General features: G+C 55.8%; 1 protein-coding gene across 2 annotated transcripts in view; it reads right to left on the minus strand.

Moving 5' to 3' along the window:
* PDE9A (phosphodiesterase 9A) overlaps positions 1-18699 on the minus strand; it is a 58421-nt gene extending 39722 nt beyond the window's left edge. For both annotated transcript variants that reach the window (XM_077755447.1, XM_077755446.1), the window contains exons 1-3: positions 18633-18699; positions 16817-16894; positions 11921-11964 (exon numbers count right to left, since the gene is read on the minus strand). In XM_077755447.1, coding sequence (XP_077611573.1) covers positions 11921-11964; positions 16817-16894; positions 18633-18667 — 157 coding nt within the window. In that variant the 5' untranslated portion in view covers positions 18668-18699. The remainder of the gene's footprint in view (positions 1-11920; positions 11965-16816; positions 16895-18632) is intronic.
* Positions 18700-24751: the final 6052 nt, after the last annotated feature.

Genomic DNA, 24751 nt, shown 5'->3' on the forward strand with positions numbered 1-24751 from the left:
TGTGTGGGATGCTTGGGTGTTCACGCTAGAACCCCTCTCGGGTGAGGGGCCGCTGTCGCACACGCCACTGCGGAGCAGCTCCAGCCGTCGCTGTGACTCAGTGAGATACGGAGCACCCTTCCAGAAACACGGACCGGAGGCATTCTCCGGAGCACTTACGAAACAAACACTGCTTGCTACCCCTTCACAAACGGGGATCTCACTTCGCACCGGGGAAAATTACGCACATTACCGGGCGCCAGAGACGCCCCTGAGGCCCTGAAGGTAAGGTGCACATTTCTGTGCCTCTTTTCCAGGGCTCTGCTTTGGGGGACAGAGAGGGGAGTCCCTGTCCGCCCCTGCGCACCCCCTGCCCCGTCCCTCCTTCTCGGGGTGCCACCACCCCTGTGCAGGGAAGCAGAGGGGTGAACTCACCTCTGCTCCAGTTTCCCACCCCCAGCCCTTCTAGCCGGTAGAGGACCTTCTGGCCCAGGGCACAGCCGTCGGCAATTCAGTGTTTATGGACTTCATAAACGAGCCATGCAGAACGCGACTGCTTCCCTTATAAGCCAGGAGCACGGTCAAGATACATGATTAACAGTGAGCTCACCTTGCTTCTTAAAGGGACAGGTGCCCTTGCCAGGGTCTGTCCTACAGAGCAATCACTCAATTTTATCAGCGGCCAGAGGGGCGCTTCCCCACGACTGGTGGTGACCTTGAGTCATGCTTTTGCCTCCTATTAGCCTTCAGGTGTAACAGAAAGCAGGTGGGCAGAAGGACCCGGATGGCCCCGCGTGAGACTCCGGAACGTATCTTGCCTGCAGGGTCGTTAAGGACCCATGGCACCTCGGGGGCAGGAATAGGGTGCAGCTTTTCCCCTTCCGGTTTCGGAGAGGGGGCTTCATATTCTGCAGAGTTTCATTTGATCCCAGATGTCTGGATTCGATTTCTCTCTCTCTCCCCTTCTTTCCTCCTTTTTTGCAAGATGCTTCACCTGTGAGGGGAGCTGCCCCTGGGGCAGGGAGCAGTGCAACTTTCCTTCATTGTTTTATAGATTGCAGCAACCGCAACGATCCGTACTGAGTTCTTACTACCGTCCGGGCCCTGTTCTAAGTGGCTTGCACACATCGGTCATTTAATCCTCTGAGTGCCTTAGGTGGCCGGGCAATGCAGCGAGAAGCCTGGCTCTACATGGCCAAACTCATCGTGGCCCCCCTTCCCCCAGTCATACTTCCGTTTAGGGCTGCAGAGATGGGGCGGGAGGGCGCCTACCCACGGGGAAAAGGTACTCTGCACACATTCCTCCTCTCCCAGAAACACCCTCTCCCTGTGCTTTTGAAGAAGAAGGGTGTGAGCACGACATTCTAGTGAGGAGGCTCCGGAGGAATTTGAATTTGGCAACTAGCAGTGGGGGGTACATGTTGGTGGGACTCTGTTCGCTAGATGATACCCTGAGCACATCAAAACAACACAATGGGATTAGTTTCTGGAAGAATTCTTTTTTTTTCTTTTTTTTTTTATTTATTTCTAGGAGAGAGAGAGAGACAGCGTGAGCAGGGGAGGGTCAGAGAGAGAGGGAGTCACAGACTGAAACAGGCTCCAGGCTCTGAGCTGGCAGTCAGCACAGAGCCCGACGCGGGGCTCGAACCCACGAACCGCGAGATCATGACCTAAGCAAAAGTTGGACGCTTAACCGACTAAGCCACCCAGGCGCCCCAGTTTCTGGAAGAATTCTGCAGGAGAGACTCTGAGCCAATAAACTCATTGATTATAGTACAAAGGACAAGACTTTGCAAAAATCTATTAAAGATTATAAAGACTGGCAACTAAAGGTTTCGCTCCATCTGTGGACTTGGACGCGTCGCACACAGTTGCAGAGGCTGTATCGAAAGGAATGGAAAATGGCTAACTTACTACTTGTAATAACCAAAGGTGGGAAGCAACATCAATGTCCACCGATGGGGGACTAGTTGGATAAACTATGGTGCATCCCCGCAGCTGTGCTGCTAGAGAAGAAAGGAAGAAGGCTCCTAAGTTCTTCTGTGGAGTTAGCTTACCGTGCGGGGTGGTAGAATGCGGAAAGCTGCAGGCTCACGGGGTTGAGGGTTCAGAGGGCAGAGCCCGGGTTCATCAGAGAGAAAGTGGAAATGAAAGGGATAAAGCTCAAAGAAGGAAGTTTGTGGTTGGCGTGGCCAGTTCTGTAAGAACTCTCCTGTTCCTTCCCTAATCTATCTCTGAATTGCACATTTATGTGCCTAGTCGGGCGATAGAGCTTAGCAGACATATCAGTGCTGCCAACCACATGGCAGACAAAGCTTGGAGTCTGAGTCCAGTTAACTTAGAGGGCTCTGACAAACACCTCGGGCTTCTCCCTCTCCCTCTCTCTCAAAATAGATAAATCAACTTAAAAAACCAAAAAGCCAAAGTGATCACTCAATAATTTAGCTGCCAGTTAGAACAAAAATGAACACTCTTCAGAGGAAGATAACAAAATCCAGAGTCTCTGCAATGCACTATTCATAATGTAAATCTACACTAAAAAAGAGACATGTGAGGAAACAGGAAAATGTATTATGGAGTCAAGAAAAAAATTTACCCCATAGAAACCCTAGATGATTCAGGTGCTGACATTAGCAGACTGAACACTTAATGAAGCAATTATAGGTATGTCGGAGGACTGTAAGAAAACGACGCTAGTAAATAATAAACAGATGGAGGATTTCAAGACAGTTATCTCCAACTAGGAATCCTATTAAGATTGTAGAATTTAAAAGCATATCCCAAGAATATAGCAGTGTGAGTAAACAGAAGAGTCAGGAAAACTGAGGACAGATGAACAGAAATTATGCAACCCGAAGAGGAGAAAGAAAAGACTTTAAAAAATAACAGAGCCAACCACCTGCGGGATAATAGCAGACTTCTAACATATGTGAAATTAGAATCGCAGAAGGAAAGGTGAGATTGGATGCTGTGTAAAATACGTTTAAAGAAATAAAAGTGAAAATTTCATGAATTTGGAGACAACACGAGTTTACAGACCATGGATACTGAATAAATACCAAGTAGGACAAACAAATAAACAAACAAAACACCAAGGCAGGCACATTCTAATCAAACTGCTGGAATCCAAATATAAAGGTAAAACACCTGAAAAGCAGCCACGGGGGAAAAAAGGGACACATTCTTTGCAGGGGAATAATGATCACGTAAAAGCTGATTTCTCATCAGAAACGATGAAGGCAGAAAGAAAAGGAACCAACTTCCTTAAACTTCTTTCAAAATACAAAACCAAAAGCAAACCACGAATGCAGAATTTATACCCTGAGAAACCATCTTTCAACATGAAGGCAAAATAAAAATGTCTGGATAAACAAAAGCCAAGAGAATCAGTCACTAGCAGTTCTTCACTGCCAGAGATGCTAAAAGAAAACAGAAATTCTTCAGGCCGAAGGCCTATGGCACCAGTGAGAAGCTGGAATCTACGGGGATAAATAAAAGCACCAGAAATGACACATATGTAGGTGACCATAAATTATCTTTGGGGCGCCTGGGTGGCTTAGTCGGTTACGCGTCCGACTTTCGCTTGGGTCATGATCTCGCGGTTCGTGGGTTCGAGCCCCGTGTCGGGCTCTGTGCTGACTGCCAGCTCAGAGCCTGGAGCCTGATTCAGAGTCTGTGTCTCCCTCTCTCTGACCCTCCCCTGCTCACACCGTCTCTCTCTCTCTCCTAGAAATAAATAAAAATTTTAAAAAAAATTATCTTTAGGGGTGACTGGCAGGCTCAGTTGGAGGAGTATGCAATTCTTAAAGTTATTTTATTTTTGAGAGAGAGAGAGAGAGAGAGAGAGAGAGAGAGAGAGAGAATGAGGGGGAGAGNACAGCAAGGGAGGTGGCTTGCCGGGAGTCTGCCGGGAGTCTGGGGGGAGGGACGAATGAAAAAGTGTAATAACACGAGGATTCTTCAGGCAGAGACACTGCTCTGACGGCCACTGTGATGGTGACACACGGCATTCTGCATCCATTAGAACCGGGGCACGCACGATGACAAGAGCGAACCCTAACGTAAACTATGGACTTTGGCCGACAATGACAGGCCAGCACTGGCTCCTCGACTGTAATGTACTAGCTCTAATGCAGGGTGTCGGGGGTGGGAGGGGCCGGGGGAGTGGGTGGGGAGGGAGTATGTGGGANCAAAAACAAAAAACAACAAACCCAAGGATGCGTCCTGTAATACCTACAGCAATTCAATGAAAACTAATGCTAAAAAGTATAGCTATAGAGGAAATTCAAGGAATAAAATACAATCCAAAATTACTCCAATTAACCCTAGTGAAGGCAGAAGGGGAGGAACAGGAAATGCAGCCCAAGATCGATAAAAGACAAATAGCAACATGGTGAACCTAACCTCAGTCGTATCAATAAATGCATTACATTTAAATGAACAGAAGAACTAATACTAAAATTACATACAATCTTATAGAAAACAGAGAGATCAATGCAAACCTCTCAACATGTTTTTTATGTAAAAAATTAAAAAAAAAATTTTTAATGTTTATTATTTTGAGAGAGACAGAGACAGAGACATAGAGATAGACTACGAGCTGGGGAGGGACAGAGAGAGAGGGAGACACAGAATCTGAAGCAGCTCCAGGCTCTGAGCTGTTAGCACAGAGCCAGACATGGGGCCTGAACCCATGAACCGTGAGAGCATGACCTGAGCTGAAGTCGGACGCTTAACTGAGTGAGCCCCCCAGGTGCTCCCCTCTGCAATTTTTTTTAAATGTTTATTTATTTTTGAGAGAGAGAGAGAGAAAAAAAGAGAGACAGAGTGCAAGCGGGGCAGGGGCAGAGAGAGAGGGAGACACAGGATCCAGGCTCCAAGCTGTCAGCACAGAGCCCGACGTGGGGCTGGAACTCATAAACCATGAGATCATGATCTGAGCCAAAATTGGACGCTTAACTGACTGAGTCACCCAGGCGCCACTCTCAACATGTTTTATAAGGGCATGATAACCATATATAAACATAACAAAGCCATTACAAGAAAAAAGTTACAAACCAATATCCCAATTGAACACTAACACAAAAATCCTTAACGATTCTTAATATTATTAGGAAATCAAATTTAACATTATATAAAAGATAACACATCTTACATCAGGGTAGAGATCCTGCATACCTTTTAAAACACTCATTCCTAAGTATTTTTCTAGGAATACAAAGGCAATTATCATGGAAAAGCAAAGTTGTTTTAGTGTTTGAAAATCAGTCAACGAAATTCACTATCTGAACAGAATAAAGGAGAAAAACTATATGATCACCCAGTAGATGAAGAAAGAGCATGTGACACAATCCAATACCTGTTTATGATAAAAAGCATTAGAAGCCCAGGAATAAAAAGTTTGCCTCAACCCATCTCAGCAGATGCAAATACAATGCCTGATGCAATTTATCAAGATTTTTGTCAGAGAACATTTGACAGAAAATGAGGGGAAGAAGACTCATTCCACCCCGCAAGGGACATCTACAACACACCTGTGGCTCATGTCACACTCGGTGGTGAGAGCGAATGCATTTCTGCTAAGGCTGGGATAAAGTAAGGGCGCCTGCTCTCGTTTTTACTGAATTGTATCAGAGTCTCAAGCAGGGCAAGACAAGTGAAAGAGATAAAAAAACAGAAGGGCGCCTGGGGGCTCAGTCAGTTAAGCGCCCGACTTCGGCTCAGGTCATGATCTCAGGGTTCGTGGGTCCAAGCCCTGCGTCGGGCTCTGTGCTGACAGTTCAGAGCCTGGAGTCTCTCCTTCTCTCTGCCCCTCCCCTGCTTAGAGTCCTCCTCTCTCTCTCTCAAAAATAAATAAACATTAAAAAAATAAAGAGAGATAAAAGGGTCTTTAGTATCAGAAGATATGATTGTTTTTATGGAAAATCCTAGGAATGCAGAGAGTAACTACCCGAACTAAGAAATGAATTAAGCAATGACAGAAGATATGTGTCAACTTATGAAAACGTGCTGTATTTTTATAAACAAGCAGAAAACAAATGGGTAATGAAATTCAGATCCCCTTGACAATGACACTAGAAAACAGAAAATGTCATGGAATAAGTTTAACAAAAGATACGCAGGACTTTTATCTCAAAAGCTAAAACACTCTGTTGAGACAAGTTAAGGAAGGCCTAAGTGGAGGGGCGAAGCATGTTCATGGGTTAGAAGACCGAGTATTGTTAAGATGTTAGTTTTCCCAAATTAATCTCTATATCGGATGCAATCCAAATCAAAATCACAGATGGCTTAAAAAAAAAAAACTGGCATGGGGGCGCTGGGGTGGCTCAGTCAGTTGGGTGTCCGACTTCGGCTCAGGTCTGATCTCACTGTTCATGAGTTCGAGCCCCACGTCGGGCTCTATGCTTCCTGCTTAAGGCCTGGAGCCTGTTTTGGATTCTGTGTCTCCCTCTCTTTCTGACCCTCTCTCGCTTGCACTCTGTGTCTCTCTCTCTCTGTCTCAAAAATAAATAAACATTCAAAAAAAAAGAAACTGACATGTTGATTCCTAATTCTGAAATCTGCAGGGAAAAGAAAAAGACCCATGTAACCAAAATAACTGTAAAAGAAACACAAATGTGGAAGACTTCCTGGTTCTAAGCCCTAGCAATGGAGCCTACGGTGTGTTATTGGTGTCAAGATAGATAACAGATGGATGAAACAGAATGGAAAGACTACAAACAGGCCCATACATAGAGACAAATAATTCTCTAGGAAGGTGTCTAAGTGACTCAATGGCAAAAGGGAAGTCTTTTTAACAAGTACCGCTATGATGACTTAATATACATATAGGGAAAAAAAAAAGGTTGACCCCTACCTCACACCACACACAAAATTAACTTAAATTGAATCATAGACTAAAATATAACAGCTATCATTCTCAAATCTCCTACAATTTTATCTTCTCTTTTCTACCTGGGGGTAGGAGAAAGTTTCTTAGGGAAGACACGGAAAATACAATACATACAAGAAAAACTTTAACAAGTTTTTACAAGTAACTTAACAATTAGACTGTATCAGGTTAAAAACTTCTGCTCATCAAATGCCCTCATTAAGAAAATGAAAAAGGCAAGTCATGAAGTGGGAAAAAATATTTGCCATACATATATCTGACAAATGAATTATATCCAGAATATAGAGTTTCCTACAAAACAGTAATAAAAAAACAAACAAACAACAAAACACAAGCCTGTTTACAAAATGAGCAAAACACAGAGAACAGACACTTCACAAAGTTAAGATATTCAAACAGCCAATAGGCATGTAATAACACGCTCAATAATCATTAAGTCATCTGAGAAATGTGAACTAAGACCATGATGAGGGGCACCTGGGTGGCTCAGTCGGTTAAGCATCTGATTCCGGCTCAGGCCATGATCTCGAGGTTCATGGTTCGAGGCCCATGTTGGGCTCTGTGCTGACAGCTCAGAGCCTGGAGCCCGTTTTGGATTCTGTGTCCTTTTCTCTCTACCCTTTCCTGGCTCTCTCTCTCTTTCAAAAATAAATAAACATTAAAAAATTTTATAAAAGACCGTGATGACATATGATTTTATACCTCTCTGCCGTCTAAAAAGTTAAAAGCTGAGATGTCGTGTTGGGTCGTACGTGCGGCACCTGGCTCACACACGGCTGGTGGGGTGTAACAAGGCACAGCCACTGGGGAAAACCGTTTCTCATACCGTCAAGCATCTGTTTACCGTACGTTCCAGTGACATCGCTCATGGGTTATTGCCCAAGACAACGGACAGAGATGCCCACAATTTGTACGATTTTTACAACGAATTACCCAACATCCCTCAGCCGCAGAAGCAGTGATCCAGCGGCGGGAAATTCACGGAGGAACACTACTCTACAACACACAGGTTACTGAGCGACACACATGCGTCTTAGAAACATGATGCTCACAGAGTCCCGACACGGAACGGCATCTACGGAATGACTGTGCTCCCGCGAAACTCTGGAACAGGACCCAGTGGTCTGTGCTGATGGAAGTCGGAGCAGTGGTTTCTTATGGTAAGTGGGCACTGACTCCAAAGGAGGCGCGGGGGACTTTTCAGGGTGACAGACCGTCCTTCATCTCAGTGGGGCGGTGGTGACACACGTGTGTGCTGTCATCGAGCTCATCAAACTGTGCCCTTTGGGTGTGCGCATCTCAGCCTCGTGGGACGCGGGCGTACGTGGCTCTGCCAGGTCCTCACACGTGCCCAGAGGCAGACAGCCGTCCTAGAGGCGCCCTCCCCGAGGTCCTTGAGCTAATGCTCGGACACTGCCATTTCCATGTCACCAAATTCTGGGGGCGGGACTCAGATCCCCAAGGCCCCGAATGACTGTGTGACACCCACATGTCTGGCAGCAAAGCGCTAGGTGCCACTGCCTTTGTCGCTGGGACCGGGTGGTGCAATTCCGTAAGGATAAGACAGTGGGAGTGGAGCAGGGCTGGTCTTCACTGCCACGCGGCGTCCTTTCCGTCTCGGGAGGGGCGCACGGCAGGGTGACCGAGGCTGAGACCGGACGCTCTTCGGAGGGAAGCTGTGCTAAGAACGGAAACACTATGGAGAACATCACTGTCCCACGAGCAACGCACTTGTGCCCAGGCCTCAAGCACGCACGAGACTCGCAAGTGACAGCAGCCAGCGGCGTGCGCGGTTTTCGACCTTCGGGCGGTTCCTGTCCTAGGAAATGTCAGCAGTGCCAGGGAGGCGTGACCGCAGCCCTCGGTCATTACCGACAACACCGGCCGAGTGCCAGGCGCCGGGCTAAGCACCGTGCATGAATTCCGCCATCGGTCCTCGCAAGAACCCCACTGGGGTGTGTTTTCCAATTCCTGTTCTGCAGGGAGACTGAGGCGCAGTGTGGTCGGAAGCCGTCCGAGGCCATTTCACCCGACTGACAAGGGACGGAGGACAGTGCTCAGGTCGATGCCTGGAAGCCGACCCACAGACGGGGGTGGGGGGTGCTGGGTGCAGCAGGGACCCCCAGGAAGCGTGCAGGACTGAGGCGGCGGGGGTGGGTGGGGAGGAGAGCCCGAGGAGGGTGAGTGAGCGCCTGGCTATCGCCGGGAACCCCTGGGCAACTGTGACGGCGGTCTCAGAGGATGGTCCGGCACCGGCAAGGGCGCCGAGGCACTTCTGACCCTTGGCCCCCTCTCCCAGTGGGGGGACGGCCCCTGGGGCGGCGAGCCCTCCCCGCTTCCCGTTGGCCCTGCACACAGGAGGTCTGCGGGGAGGCCGGGGGCTGGGGTGGCAGGATGCTGATGGCGTTTGACCCAATATATGTGAGAATACTTCATCTCAACGTGCATCACATGAGAGCATGCACACCCACGTCCCTGCAGCATCACAGCCAAAAGGCTTTGGTGGAAACCACCCCGAGGCCGTCAGCTGATGAAATACTTAAACCGTGGCTCATCGCCTCGCGGGGAGGTGGCTCTGCCGTGAACAGGAGGGGAGTACTGACACCCAGGAGCCCCGACGACACCGACCACTCCTCACCACCCCCACTGCCTCCATGCTCTGCTCCACCTGCGGGAATTACAGCTTCCTGGTGAGCCTTTAAGGCCCTGCGTGCTGAGCCCCTGACACCCCCCAACCTCACCTCCAGGAGTTCGAGGGACACCCCGGAGGCGTCACACCTTAGCAGCAGGGCCCAGCCACCCCCGGATCCCGGTCCACTAAGCCGTGCTAGCGAAGCCGGAAGACTGCTCTCACAGGCATCAAACTGGGTTGTGAGTCACTTAACCGCCTGCCGGGACAGAGCTCACACTCTTTAGTGGGAGAAAACAAAATCCAGATGACCAACAGCACAGCAAAAAAATGAAAATGTGGATTCATATGAAGAACTATAACTGCTGAAAGCCGAAAATGAGTCCCAGTGGATTTGGGGGCTTACAATGCATGAAGGACGCAGTAAAATGCAAGACACCAGCACAGGGTCCGGGAGACGTGAGCACATGGCTCTGAGACCCACACCCTTGCGAAGCAGCATAATGCAATTTATTATTTCTTTTTTATTTTTAAGTCTTGAAAATTTTTAATGTTTATTTTTGAGAGAGAGACAGAGACAGAGTGCGAGCAGGGTAGGGGCAAAGAGAGGGAGACACAGAATCCAAAGCAGCTCCAGGCTCCGAGCTGTCGGCACAGAGCCAGACCTGGGGGCTCGAACCCATGAACCGTGAAATCATGATTGGAGCCGAAGTCAGACGCGTAACCGACTGAACCCCCTAGCACCCGGGCGCCCCAACACTGTCACTTTAAAGACGAGACAAGGCGCAGACACAGCAGTGCGTCATCACCTCATCCCGGCCAGCACGGGATGCGTGCCTTCAAAATTCGATTCTGTGGCCATCAACCTTATAGAAATCAACATTAAATTAACTTCATATTTAAAAAGGAAAATAAATCTCGATGTAGGTCTCAGGCCATACACACAAGTCACCTTGCAAGGAGCACAGACAGACCTACAGGTACAAGCTAAAAATATAAAACCTTCAGAAGAAAGAACGCAAAGAGAAAACCTCGCAGAGAGGGGATGGACTAGGGTTTCTCAGATACAGTCCCCAAAGCGCAAACCATAAAAGAGCAACATCAATAATCTGGGCTTAATCAGAATTGAACACTTCTACTCATTGAAAGGCATGGATGAGAAAATGAAGGAGCAAGTTCTAGGCCGGGAGAAAATATTTATGATGCACGTCTGACTAAGGGTGTGCATCTCCAGTAAATCAGAACCACTCACTGTTCAATAACAGGGAAAGCAGTCGACAACAACAGCTCATGAGACAAGATTTATGACCGGTTAGTAAATACATTCACCATCATTAGTCACCAGGGAAACAGAACTCCAACACATGCAATATCACTCCACACCCATTAGAATGATTAACGTAAAAAGGACCAGCAATTCCGAGCACGGAGGCCGGGGAATGCTCACCCAGGGTGGGTGGGGAGGCAAGATGGTGCCCCTACTTTGGAAAACCTGATGGGCAGTTCTTCAAATACGTACTTAACCCTATGACCTGGCGGTCCCGTTCGATCCGAGAGGAATGACAATGTATGTCCCCACAAAGCCATCCGCTTGAATGCTCATGGCAGCCTCATCACAAAAGCCCCCAGACTGGGAATAACCCGTTGTCCTTCGACGTGTGGATGGGTGATCTCACTGGCATCCAGCCGTTACCATGAATCATTACCCAGGAACAAAAACGAATGAACTACTGGCCCACCCACCGCACACACACGTCTCAAAGACGTTAGGCTGAGTCAAAAAGGAGTACGCGTCCTATATAATCCCTTTTATACAAAGCTCTCGAAAAAGTAAATCTACAGTGTCAAAAGCAGGTCAGCTGCTAACAGGCCAGGGGTCGTGGTGGGGGCGGTTAACTGGGAAGGGACATCAGAGAACCTTTTCTGGTGATGTAAAGGTTCTGTGTCTTGATTTGGGGAACAGTTACAAGGGGGTATGAATTTTTCAAAGCTCATCACAATACACACTTAAACGGGAACGTTTTATGATGCATGAATCATGCATATGAGAGAGAAAAGATCCAAAAAGAAATGGGATTTTACCACCATAACATCACTGACCGCACCGGGCATCCCGGGGGCTGGGGACTGCGGATGCCCCGCAGTCTGACATGCAGACTTTGGTCTGAGTGTGCAGGAGAGGCTCTGTGCCCAGGAAGACGAGGGTGGAGTGTCACCCAGGGTCTGCTAAGTCCGTGGGGACAGCCTGGGAGGGAGGCCCCCGAGGGGTCGTCAGAGGGGGAATACAAGATAGGGCTTCGCATTCTACAGTAGCATAGGGTTTTCCGTTCAAATGCTTACCTAATATATATTCAATCACAGGGGCAGCCTGGAGCCTTTTTTTTTTTCTCTTAATTTTAAAAATGATAGCAGAGCCTTACCAGACAGCTGCTTGATGGCCACGGGTCTCACTTTGTACGGGGTGCTGCAAGACAGAAGACACTTCACTGTGACACGCTGTCAGAGCGTTCCCGGCACGCCTGCTACGGGAGATAAGCACTTGGGAGAAATCAGAATTCAGTGGATTAGGGTTTTTGTTTTTTGTTTTTGTTTTTTCCTGAAATTAGTTTCTTTGGCTGTTCTGAGCTTCCTTGTTCGGAAGAATGCCAGATACTTTAAATATATCATTTAAATGGTGAGCTTCCTCTATAATGTTCGTATGTGGTGAATGAAACAGATTTTAGGATCGGTACCATGGACCGCACAAGGCCACGCCAGCACCTGACTCACGCGGGGAACTCGCTCTGTCCCTGGCCTGGTCCCGGCTCCTGACAGCCGCCAGTCGCCTGGGTGAACACGCACCGGCCTCTTGCTGGCGGCACCCCCAGGAATCACGAGGCCCCAAGGGGGTGGACACAGAAGATCAGCTCCTGACCCACAAGGACTTACAGCAAGGGTGGAAGGGAAAGGCGACTGAGCCAACAGAAAATAGCTCAAAAGGACAGGAATAGGCGATAGCTTGTAATAGGTTTTTAAAGAGGAACCTCAAGAGAGATGCTGTTTTTGTTTTGTTTTGGTTTGGTTTTTTACCCGGTGGTTCAGCAAAACTGAAAAACCTTGTAGCAGGCAGGCTGCAAGGGCACAAGGAAGCATCGCTGGGCGAGTAGGGACGGTCATGGCCTTGGGGAAGGGGTCCTGGCGGGACCGGCTAACGCGCCAACACGCAATCGTTGGACTCAGCACAAGAATCTGGGAACGTGTCAGGTGAAACCTTACTAGCCCGTTGGGACATCGTCCCATGTCCTGTGTTCAGGTCGTTTGTTCAACAAATTGTTCCCGGAGCGCTCACACATCAGGTACAGGTGACAGGGCAGTGAACTAGACAAAAATGCTCCTGTCCTCACGGCGCTGACGTTCCACGTTCAGACATGCACGGGAGGGACAGGCATTCCTGCGCCGTTGGAACGGCTAAGCTCTAGAAATTCTCCAGCCACGGCCACAGGGGACTGAGGATGTATCAGCCGCGCCGCGGAGGGTCATTCGGTTGCCAGTGAGGAAGGTGAGTGTGCAAGTGTGGACCCGAAGGAGGGCCCGACACACCCCGCTAGGCAGAGAGAGCAAGCTGTGCAGCAACAGGCGGTGAGCTCAGTTCTGGAAAATGCAGAAAACCTGGAGGGATTCACACAGGTAACGGTATCGCCTGGGATACGTACATGTGGCCTAGCAGGTGCGGCCGCACGGAAAACTCTTACAACCGAAAACACTAATGACGTTTAAAAGCAAAAACCGTGTGGCGTGGTTATCCTGGGTGACGGACAGACAACTCCGTGACGGATTCCGCCTCCCGGCACGGAGCGCAGAAAAGTGAGTCCACGTCCTCAGGCCCCCAGGGGAGTGCCCTGCTTCACTTAGGAACAGCCCCTGCTTCAGCAGGTCTTCTGGAAGTTGGTTTTTCGGAACCTGGGGTTCATTTTGCTACAGAGACTTTGTCACGATGGTGTCTGGGTTCAGGCCGTTCAGGTAACACGTTAGTGAGAATCCACGTGGGTTTGAAGCGTGGCCCTACGTGTGGAGGGTGGGCCTGAGGGGGCCGGGGCGGGGCCTGGGGCGGGAGGGCGCTCAGCGAGCATCAGTCCTCACGGCCTCAGTGCGATGAGCAGGGCGGCCTGTCACCCCCCTGGGCTCTCCCGGGAGGCGTCAGCCTCAGCACCTGGCTGAGCCCCACTGACGTTTCCTCGCGCGGTTGAAGCGTCTGTCTCTCTCTTCAGAGGGGGGTCTGAAGCAGTGGGGGGCAGAAATGGAAGGGGTAGAACCTTCAGGAAGCAACACCTTGTCGTTTGGACGCCACGGGATCCAGAATGCTCCTCCGTCCAAGAAGGAGCCCTCGGCCCAGACGGCTCAGGGTCCTGCCAGCGGCAGCTGCACAAAGCGGGCTGTGTCTGTTCCCACGTGTTGGTCATTAGGACTCAGGCTTGCTCAGCGATCGGTTCTGTTTCCTACCGGCTCCCAAAGAGCGGAAAGCAATTCGGCCTGTTGTCAGTGCGTTCCGGGTTACTAAAGTCCGGTCTGAACACTCCCTGATGCGACAGAATAGCCATGGGGCCTGGGAAGGGTCAGGGAGTCCCCCACGGACTCCGGGCCACGGGGTGGCCGACAAGGACCGGGATTCAGACGGTGCACGGAGGTGGGGAGCCCAGCTGTTATGGAAGGGGCTGGCGTGGGGACTGCAGGTCGGCGGGCTTGGGGACGTGTTCCAGCTGGATTGGGGCCCGATGCTCCCGATGGAGGGGTCTGGACAATGTCCTGTGGCCAACTAGCAGGCCGTGCCCAGGAGCGCTGGGACGAAGATGCGTTTGAGGCCGAGCCTCCGGGCAGGTGCATGGGGCTCGGCTGAGGGGCACCTGGGGACACAGACCAGGCACCCGTGCACCGCGAAGCGCAGGTGAGAGGCAGGACGGCCCACAGCAAAGGCTGGCGAGACCATCTAAGAAGGCGTTAAGGGGAGGCGTATTTTGAAGGAAGAATCAGAAGGTTATGCTATTTGGTTTGGAACGAGCCCAGAAGCACAGGCCTGAAGGCCGCTGGGGCCCCACGTCTGGTGAGTAGCCAGCTGGCCAGTCTCAAGCCCTCAGGGTCTGGAGGGGAGACCCTGGAAAGCCGACAATCACAGGAGCGGGAACGGGGACGGGGAGACCCAAGCGGGGTGGGCGCCGCCAGCGGCAGCCCCTGCCCACGAGATGGCTCCCGAGTCTGCGGCCGGGAAGACATGAGGGGACAGGGCCGGCGAGTGCTGCAAACGTCTTCAGTAGTGGAAGACGCTCGGGAGACAGCCTGACCACGGGCACGGCCTACTTGGCCACCGTTTGCCAGGAAGAAAGAAGATTCCAGCACTTTCCAAGAGAGAAAAGCCCTGTGTCTGGTGGACACGGCTTCTGGTGAGCACCAACCTGGGGTCAAGGACAGTTTCTTACAGTTTGCACACTTCGTATTCGTGGTTCTCCCCCAGGGCTGCGTTTTGGAATCACCTGACAGCTTGCTGGGGGCCGGTGGGACGTGACCTGGAAAGGGGCACCCGCCCAGATTTGCCACCACCACCGGGGGGCTGAGAGAACAGCAAATTCTGGGTTCTCCAGCCCAGACACAGACAGTGAGGACCTGAGGGGCGGGCAGGGAGGGGAGGGAAGACAGGAAGCCTCCCGTGCAGCTGGGTGGAAGGCTGGTGACCTGTGAGCAGACAACAGGTAGCTCTGGAACATGCCAGAGAGCACAGAAACCTGGGCTTCTCAAGCTCAGCTCCTCTGGCACTTTGGGCAGGGAGTCTCTGCGTGAGGGCTGTCCTGTGCATAGTAGGACCATCTTGCACACAGTAGGGCCATCCCGCAGAGAGTACAGCCGTCCTGTGTATGGTAGGTCCACCGTGCACACAGTAGGGCTGTCATGTGCATAGTAGGACCACCCGGCACCCAGCAGGACCATCCTGCACATAGTAGGGCCATCCTGCGCACAGTGGGATGCTCTCCGCCCACTGGCCCAGCTGTGACAGCCAGTGTCTCCAGACACCACCCGGTGTCCCCAGGGGAACAAAGCCTCCCCGAGTGAGAGCTGCTGGCACAGAATAAAGCACGAAGCAGACACTAGGAAGCCACAGGATACAAACAAACTGGACAAATTGCTGTTGAGGAGAAAGGCCGTTTCACTCAGAGACCAGCTTGTGCTGGGTGCTGACGGAGCACCGGCTTGAGGACGACGTCCCCCCCGACAAGGCCAGTTTGGTCTCGCGGATGTCAGTGGTGACGGGCTGCTCGAGACTCCGCTCCCAAAGCGCCATCTGGTCAGGCCGAGTGTGTGCCGTGATTTCAACGACTTGCACTGGAGTCTTTGGGGAGCCGGTTAGTGCTGCTCCTTCCGAGAAGCCGCCGGCTGGCGCTCGGAGCCCGAGGGTGGGGGGCAGAAGCTCCCGACGGACAGAATTTGGGGAGACCGACGGGCACGGCTGGAGAGGAGGCCTGGCGGAGGCATCTGGGTGCGNGGCTGCCAGACCGTCGAGGGCTTTGTGCCTCCCACGGGGTTGGTGCGGCTTCTTGGCTGCAGGCTTAGCTGGGCCGGGGAGGGTCTGTGCCCGGCCCGGGGTACCTGACACCCTGCCAGGGGTGGATGGATGGCTGATGGGCTGGCTTCTGGCCCAGGATGAGAGTAGGCACCCACCTCTGGGTGCTCCGGTGTGCACACACCTGGGGCGGGGGTCCCTCTGGGGGCCTCCAGTGGGGGTCTCGGAGCACCCCATCACTAAGCACCTGTGGGCCCTCCAGCTGCTGGGGCATGCGCGGGGTCTGCCTGGGGCAGGCTCTCTCCTCCAGGTGTGGAATGGCCGACAGGGCTCAGTCATCGGGGGGACGCCCCAATGGCCAAGTGACAAATGTCCCTCAGAGCAGACGTTCAGTGAGGAGCAGGAGCAGCAGACGGGGGGCTTGAGGGGCGTCCCCAGTGGGCCCTGCTCGCCGGCCTTGCCCAGCTGCAGACACGCAGCGGAGGCCCCAGGGCCTGGCTTCACTGCTCCTCACTGGCCTTCCGTGCCTCAGTTTCCCCATCCACGGCTCCTCAGAGGACTCTTGTAGACAGCGAGTCCTCCTGAGCACTGCTGAATGTAATTATCTTGGGAAGGGACTGGGCTGCAAAGGAACAAGCCTCCCTCGGCCCCTCTCATCCCTACCCCGCCTTTGGCTTAAATTCGGATTTTCCTACAGCAGCAAATTGCAAGGACAGGCGTGCAGCCCCTCCCGTGTGTGGAGAGAGGCCCCAAGAACCCCGAGCAGCTGAGGCCGGCCGGCTACACTTACCGTTCTGAATTGGCAGGCATGGTGGGGTCGATGGACACCATGGCGTCGTCCGCGGTCAGCAGGGAGATGGTCGTGTTCCTGGAAGACACATCGCATCAGCGTCCCCAAGCCCAAAGGACAACAACGGGGTGCCGGTGCCGGCCCGGCTCCCAGACACACACGCAGCCACCCGGGGTTCCAAGTGGGGTTTACCTTGTCCATTTTTAAGTAATTGCAAATAATTTTTGTTAAAGTGTATTTTGATTTATTTTGAGAGAGAGAGAGAGACAGAGAGGGGACAGAGAGAACCCCAAGCAGGCTCCGAACTGTCAGCGCAGAGCCCAACGCGGGGCTTGAACGCACAAACTGTGGGATCGTGACCTGAGCCAAAATCAAGAGTCAGCCGCTGAACCGACTGAGCCACCTAGGCGCCCCCATTTTTAAGTAACTTAAAATGGGAATCAGATGAAGTCTAAGTTACGGAGTTGGGAGACGAAGGGGACGGCAGTGAGCCAGTGAGGGACGTTTATGTCGGCCAACGGCGAGCTGGGTTTGCCCCCCGACCGCACTCCCTGTGGGAACAGTGTAAGCAGGGGCACGCTCTCTATGAAGGGGTTTCGAGTGGGTAGGCTGAATCCTCCCCCAACCTCTTGCCCCAGGGCCTCTCCTAAGCCTTGTGGCCTTGACCATGTTGTTTGTAAAAAAATTTTTTTAATCTTTATTTTTGAGAGAGTAACAGAGCATGAGTGGGGGAGGGGCGGAGGGAGAGGGAGACGCAGAATCCGAAGCAGCTCTAGGCTCTGAGCTGTCAGCACAGAGCCCGATGTGGAGCCTGAACTCACAAACCTCGAGATCGTGACCTGAGCCGAAGTCCGACGCTCAACCGACTCAGCCACCCAGGCGCCCCCTTTGACCATGTCATTTAAGCTTCTCTGCCCTTCCATGGCATGCACGGGGTTGGGGGAGTGATTCCCAAATCCCGGGTTGTCAACAACTACACGTATGCAGCACTCAGCACGACGCTCCGTGGAAGAGGCCTGGACCGCGGGCCAGTTTTGCAGCTACAAACCTCCATTCGCTGTCCAGGCACGTAACTTCCTCCCCTGCCTGCGAGATGCTCGGTCGTCCCGTCCCGGGCCTCGGCCTGGGCCACAGCTCTGGAGGGGGACGCCACGCCACGGCCACTCCTGACCACTCTTTACAATCAGAGAGTTAGGACAGAGGGCACCCAGGGGGCTCAGCCGGTTGCGCATCTGACTTTGGCTCAGCTCGTGACCTCACAGTTCATGAGTTCGAGCCCTGCACTGGGCTCTGTGCTGACAGCCTGTCAGAGCGGAGCCTCCTCAGATCCTCTGTCCCCCTCTCTCTGCCCTTCCCCTGCTTGGGCTCTCCCAAAATATACACAAATATTAAAAAAAAAAGTTAGGAGAGAGACTGCACTCGAACAGCCTGCTGACCTGGGGAAATAGCTTTTCTGGAATTCTGATGATTCTAGAAGGGGTTCGCGGGCCTTTTCGACTACCCTCTGAACCCTGTCTTCCCGCACGGTGCCCTGAGGCCACCCCACCCCACCCCGAGATGGAAAATCTCGCCTGCGTTCGGGGCTGGGGGACCAGAGCCAAAACACAACGGCCCCCCTGTGTCCTTTCTTCAAAAGAAAATAAATAAAAGGAAGAAAAAAACCCTCTTAAGGCGGCAGTTTCTGCCCAAGTCGGCCCAGCGGTCTCCTCCGTGTGCACAGGCCGCGGCCCAGGCCCGCGGGGTCCCACTCACGGGNTCCCTTCCCGGGCCCCTCCCCCTCGGGGGCCCCGGTGGCGCGGGCGTCGGGGCCACTCACCGGGGCAGGCCGGTGGCGATGCAGAACAGGTCCATGATGTCGCTGGGGCTGCAGTACGTGCTGAAGACCACCTGCAAGACACAAGCAGCGAGGCGGTGAGGCCGGCAGGCGAGGGGCCCCGTTCNGCCCCTGCCCGCCTGCAGGTTTGCTGGAGGAAGAGAAAACGTAACTGTGGGCACGAGAAGGCTACACGTGCGTGTGTCCATTCAGCCCGTCCGCGCAGGCTGCGAAAACGTCAGTCTTCTGTGTCTCGCAAGGCGCCAGGGAAAGCGCCCACCCCCGTGCACCCCTGCAGGTGATGGTGCAGCCGCACGGTCACCACCGGTGACGTCTGACGCACAGGCTGACACCCCTGGCTTCGGACGCGGCGTCTACGGGAGTCTCAATGACTCCTGGAGACCATTAAGGAAAACAGTATTTTAAGGGTCATTTGCATAAAAAGGTTGCCCTTCGGACTTTGGGGGCTGAGGCTGTAGGACTAAACCCAAGGGGGCGTCGCCACGGGAAAAGCCCAAAGTGAACCGGCGAACGGGCATCTCCACGGTAAGCCACGCAGCAGCAGCAGGGGCATGGCGCCCGGGGGCCCGTCCCCGGGGACCGAGACAGACAGGTTTGCATCAGCGTCTTCTGTCCAAGGGGTCCCGACCTGCTCTGAAGCCTCCCTCCCTGGGAGGGGCCGATCTCCGTGGCTCACAGGCCGTGGACAGTCCACAGCGAAGCCCCTATGTCCCCCCCACGGGATGCTTTCCTTCCACGTTCTCCCTGGCTGGCTGCCCCCTCCCCTCTCCCTGCGGGGCGGGAAGCAGGCCTGGGACAGTGGGCGTCTTCGGTGCCCAGAGCACCACTGTCTCATCCGCGCGCGGGTCCTGGATCTCTGTCTACGGGACACAGTGAACGTTCTCCCCCGTACACCTCACCTTTCTGTGACCAAGGCCACTTCCTGTGCGCTGCCGGCCCGGCCGCGCCGAGACCCGGCCAGCGCGCCCCCTCCCTGCCGTCCTAGCTGCACCCGCAGTGACGGCACTGGTGACCCGCCCTGCACCCGGAGGCCTCCGTCCTGGCTCAGCCGGGGGCCCCGCAGTGGCCCCCGCGTCCCTGCTCCTGGCCCCGCCCCAGCTGCCAGCCTTGGGACTCAGACACGGTGTGTCGCTCTCCTGAGCGGCGGACTCTGGCTGCCCCGTGCCCACGTCCCAGCCGGCCGCGGGAGGTTCCCACCTGGGGCCTCGCCGGGGGCCCCTCCTGCTTCACCCCAGGCGTGGCACCCCTCCCCGGGCCCTCCGATCGGTGCCACCCCGCTTTCTGGATGCCCCTCTCCCCTGCTGGCTGCAGCACGAGAGTCCCCACCCCCTGGGGAGGAGGCTCGCCGGTATCTGATGTGCACCTGGCTGGCACTGTCACGACGGTGCGTCCCCAGGGACCCCAGCGCAGGCCTGAGTGCCACAGTCCACGCCTCGGCTCTCCTGGCTGTGCTGTGAGGACGTCCTGGCCATTCACCCACCGGCCCGGCACTGCTTCTGACGTTCTCTTTCTGAGCCTCTGTGTGGCTCCCTTCCACGTGGTGCAGGTCGAGGGTGGTTCCCCCCAGGCCCCAGGGAAGGGCAGGGGTGGGCAGAGGGGAACGGAGTCACTTCTCCCCCGGGCCTGCTGACGAGCTGCTCCTCCAAGTGTGTGCTCAGCAGAAGAACGCCGGTGTCCGGGCCCCAGCACGACAATGCCGGGGCAGAGGGGCTGGGCCGGGCCCGGGAACCTGGGGTCAGGAGCTGGGCTCTCCTGGCTGCTGTGAGCCCTGCCCCCCTCCCCACCTCCCTCCCCGACCGCAGCGAGGTCCCTCTCGGTGCCTGGGTGGCCTGGGTGGGCTGCCTCAGACCGGGAGGAGGGGCACCCGTGTAGTTTGTCAGGGCAGACGTGACACCTCCATAGAGGTGGCCTCCCCTGCGGGATGTGCCGGAAGGCTAGTCGGGGCCCTAGCCTGCGGCATTCACGGGCAGGGCCATCTCCGAGATAATGTCCCTCCAGCTTCGGGAAAGCCAGCTTCCGCCGTGGGCGCCCGGAGGCCTCACTGAGGAGGGGCTGGACAGCAGCGGCTCAGGAGGTGGACGACGCGGCCTGTTACGATGGGGCAGCTTCTCTGACTCAGCCGGCACGCGGCGGGGCCTCCTGTTGCGGCAGTTGGGGGGACAGCATGGGAACCGGGGTGCCTGGGGGACGCCGACGCGCTGCCTCTAAGCTCTACGACCGTGAGCAAGCTTCTCTGTGCCTCAAGTTTCTCTCCTGTGGGAATGGGCAAACACGGGCAGCTGTCACGTCTGTCGAGGTCTCTGCATCCGCGAGAGGCCGGGCTGGGATTCCGCTGGGAAGGGCCGCCCGGGAGCCCCGGAGAATGGACGAAACCCCCCCCACGCCTCCATGCAGACCCGTGGGGACGGGCTGCTGACGGCCTCGCTCAGTGTTCAGACTGTGGCTGAAACACGGACACCTTCGTGGGCTCGCTCAGCTCACAGTGGGCGGGCGGGGCGCACGTGCGGTGCCCGTCCGCACAGGCTTCACCGCATCTGTGAGTCCCGCCTGCGGCCTGGGACGGGACAGGGTCGTGCTCACCTCCCCAGCCCCGGGAAGGCTAATAACAAGCTTGAAAAAGCACAAGTGCGGGCCCTCCCGGGGAGGCGACGCTCCTGCGGCCTCGCGCAAGCTCCCCCCACGCCGAGTGCGGCCAGCCTCGCTCGAGACCCAGGATGACCCTCCGCTGTGGCGCCTTCTGACGACAGGCCAGGGGGCCGGAAGGAAGCCTGGTATGGTTCTCGGATCTCTTTTGCGCAGACGGTAACATCTCACTAGTTCCCTCCTTCGGCTCAGGACGTCTTTGACGCGGGGCCACGTGTGTGAGAGCCGCGCTGTGGCCCGAATACGCCGTGAGCGGGTGAGAGGCTGGGCACAGCGGCGGCGGGCGGGCCCGACGGCGGCGGAGCTGGGACGAGGTCCTCGTGGGCGGCAGAGAGGCCCGCCAGCTGAGGTCGGGTGTTTGCGGCTGTGGCAGATGCTTGTTCAGCCCGGGAGACACCCCTCCCCTCCGGGGCAGCCTTGCCGGGAGGCCCCACGGCTTTTGATTCATGCGCCAAATCACTCTGCAAATCATTTCTCTTTCATTCAGCAGAAAACAGTGCCCCAAACAAGTGCTGGAAACACGAAAGGTGGACACGTGGAGGCAGCAAGGTGGCAGAACACAGATTTCATATTCCATCGGGCTCGAGGCATCTCTCACGGCTCACTCGTAAGAAAGCCGGCTGGGCCTCCCCAGGGCCTGTGGCGGCTCGACTGGCAGCACCGGCTATGGGGACGAGGCGCGAGAACGGCCCGAGGAGCCCCTCTCGCCTGCTGGACGCTAATCTTGTTCAGCTGGGCCCGTGGGCGGCGGTGGGGCTTCAGTGTCTGGAACCTTCCTGCTGCCGCATAACCGAGGACGGGCACAGGGGCCATGAGCCCAGCCCCATGCCAGGGTCCTGGCCGAAGCGGCCCCCCGAGGCCCCGCCGGCCAGCAGCGGTGGGACCGTGTCCGGGCAGCCTGTGCACACAGCTGGCGGCGGCACCAGACTCTCAGATCCTGCCTGTGCTTCTGTGTCTGTGTTCGAACCAGCCTCCTTCAGCGGCAGGACAGGGGGCTCCAGGGCTTGTCCCCACCAGCGACTCCTTCTGTCCGCCGGCTCCTCTCGGCACCCCTGCCCCTCACCGGGAAGACTGTAACCCCTTGGAGCCTCGGGTTCCGTTCTGCAGATGGTGCTGACAGTACCAGGCGCACCTGCGCTCCCACACCAGCTCCCACGCCAGCCGCCTCCGCTGCCCACGGGCCTCACGCTCCCTGGGGTCCCTGGAATCCTGCACTGCTGGGTGCAGGCCCCCCGGGGGCTCCGGGTGACCAAGCGCACCAGACGGCCTTCCGCTCCATTTTGCTCGGCACCCAGGTTGACTTTTGTAGGACTTCAAATCTGCAGCCTGTGGGATTTCCAGGGCACATCTAACCCAGTTCTCTGCTTCCCGGTCTCTTGGGGAGGGGGCTACACTTGACCCCAGGAAGGCAAAAACGGAGGCGAGGGGGTTAGGACGGGGACTCCCAAGCTCACAGCAGGACGGTCCGCTGCTCTGAGGCCCTGCGACGGTCGGTCAGGACAAGGAGGAGAGCCAGGTGGCGCTTAGGGACAGGCTGGGACCGGCCTTGACCCACTCCTGTCAGGCAGCCGGGACCACACCCGTCACAGCACGGGGCACCACCCGCCAGCCCGCCAGCACACTTCCCGCGGCCCCAGACGGGCAGCCCTGGCTCCTGGGGGCCGTTCGCAGTCCCCACGGCCCGACCTGTGACCGTCCGTCCGGTGCCCAATCACCTTTCCTCACGAGGGCTTTCACTAAGCGATTCGGAGCTGGCGACAGTTGGGGCGAGCACAGGGCCGGGGGGAATCCACCCTGGGCTGACCCCGCCCTGTCGCCCGCAGGATGAATGAGGAAGCGCAGCCCCCACCCCACCCCCCCCCACCCCCAGAAGCTGGGCGAGGGGAAGGTCCCCGGGCACGGAGGGCGGAGGGAGGCTGTGATGGGACACAGGGCGGAGAGCCGGGCCCACCTGGCTTCCTGCAGCCCAGACCCCGGCCACCCTCACGCACCTGCTCACGTCCGACCTCACGCAAGCCCGGACCCTCTCGAGCGGACATAACTGTTTCTGTTTCCAGGTATGAAACGCACCTGGACCTACACCTTTAGAGAAGTGACGGTGGGGCTGCGGCCGCCGAGCCCGGGTCCAGGTGGCCTGTGGGTTAAAGACACAGGATGGGCAGTTTCTAAAGGCCAGGGTGTGACTCCCGTCTGATCCTGGGCCCAGAGGCTTCTTCCCGGAGGAGGAGTCTGTTCACAGAGGGCCCTGGTCTGTGTTTTCCCCGCTGTCCCTGGGCTCCCCTTTCAGAGGCTGGGGGAGGCGGCGTGCGNCACAGCGCGAGGCGGGGGCAGATCTGAGCGTTGCTGAAACCGCGGCTCCTGAAGGGCCCTGTGTGGGGTCCTCCTGCAAACCCGAGCTCAGGACAACGTCGTCTCCAGGCTCCCGGGAGCTTTCGATCAGGACTTTCGGCGGAGAGATGAAGCTGCACATCCAGCGCGAAGTGCGCGGCGAGGGTGGTGGAAGGGCATCACGACGGGGAGTGATGAGCCGCCCAGGGCGCTCTGGAGCACAAACAGGATTTTGACGGGTGCGCTGACTGGGGAACAGGACATGCGCCAGCAGAGACATGGGGGCGGGGGCGGTGAGGGGACTCAGGCACCGGCGAGACCAGCAGAGGTGAGGAGGCGTCCACCCACAGACGGGGGCAGCCCGGACCTTTTCCAGAAGTTTCCTCCCCTTACTCAGAGGACCTGGGCATTTGGACTTCCTCATCCTCAGCCAGTGGCAAGCTGCCAGGGCTCCTTTGTGTCCCCGTCTCGCTTCGGGCTGTGACCTCTCACCGCGACCACTCCTGCCTCACCACACCCTGTGCTGTGAACCTGAGGGCTGTGGTATCAAGCTCGGCCGTCCGGAGGGACTGGCCCGGCGAGAGGCCTCGGTGACCATGTCTTCAGTTCAGCAGCAGCGTGCGCGGCGGAGGCGGCAGCCTGGGCTGTGACATGCAGGGTTTAGAAGCTCCTGCTCAGCGGAGGAAGGAGGGGGCTGGTGTGCGCCCGCCCGGGCCCCACGGCGCTCCTGGCCCTGTTCCGCATCTGAGCGTGCGAAGGCAGGCCCGGCACCTGCTTCCGCGTCCACCCCGGCCCTGACCAGGGGTGGCCGTGGCCGCCACACCGTCCGGGGCTTGCCGTGCTGTGCCCAGAGCCTGGGGCAGGTCCGGCGGCCGTGGACGCTCAGGAAGTGCTGGATGCCCGGGGGAGAGGGTGCTGTACTCCCCGCTTGCCAGGTACCAGTTCTGACTTCCGGGGAGTGCGGAAGGACGTGCCAGGCCTCATGAGTTACACTCACGTGCGATTTGCAGACAAAGCCGTGTCTGAGGAAAGCTGGTCCTGATGCCCACCATCTGCTCTCCGTTTGTTCTCCGCCTTCCCCTTGTGTAAGGGGGGGACAAGGCGCTGGGAGGTGCACCGCCCCGAGCTGG

Source organism: Crocuta crocuta, unplaced genomic scaffold (genome assembly GCF_008692635.1).
Source record: "Crocuta crocuta isolate KB4526 unplaced genomic scaffold, BGI_CrCroc_1.0 scaffold675, whole genome shotgun sequence".
Taxonomy (NCBI): domain Eukaryota; kingdom Metazoa; phylum Chordata; class Mammalia; order Carnivora; family Hyaenidae; genus Crocuta; species Crocuta crocuta.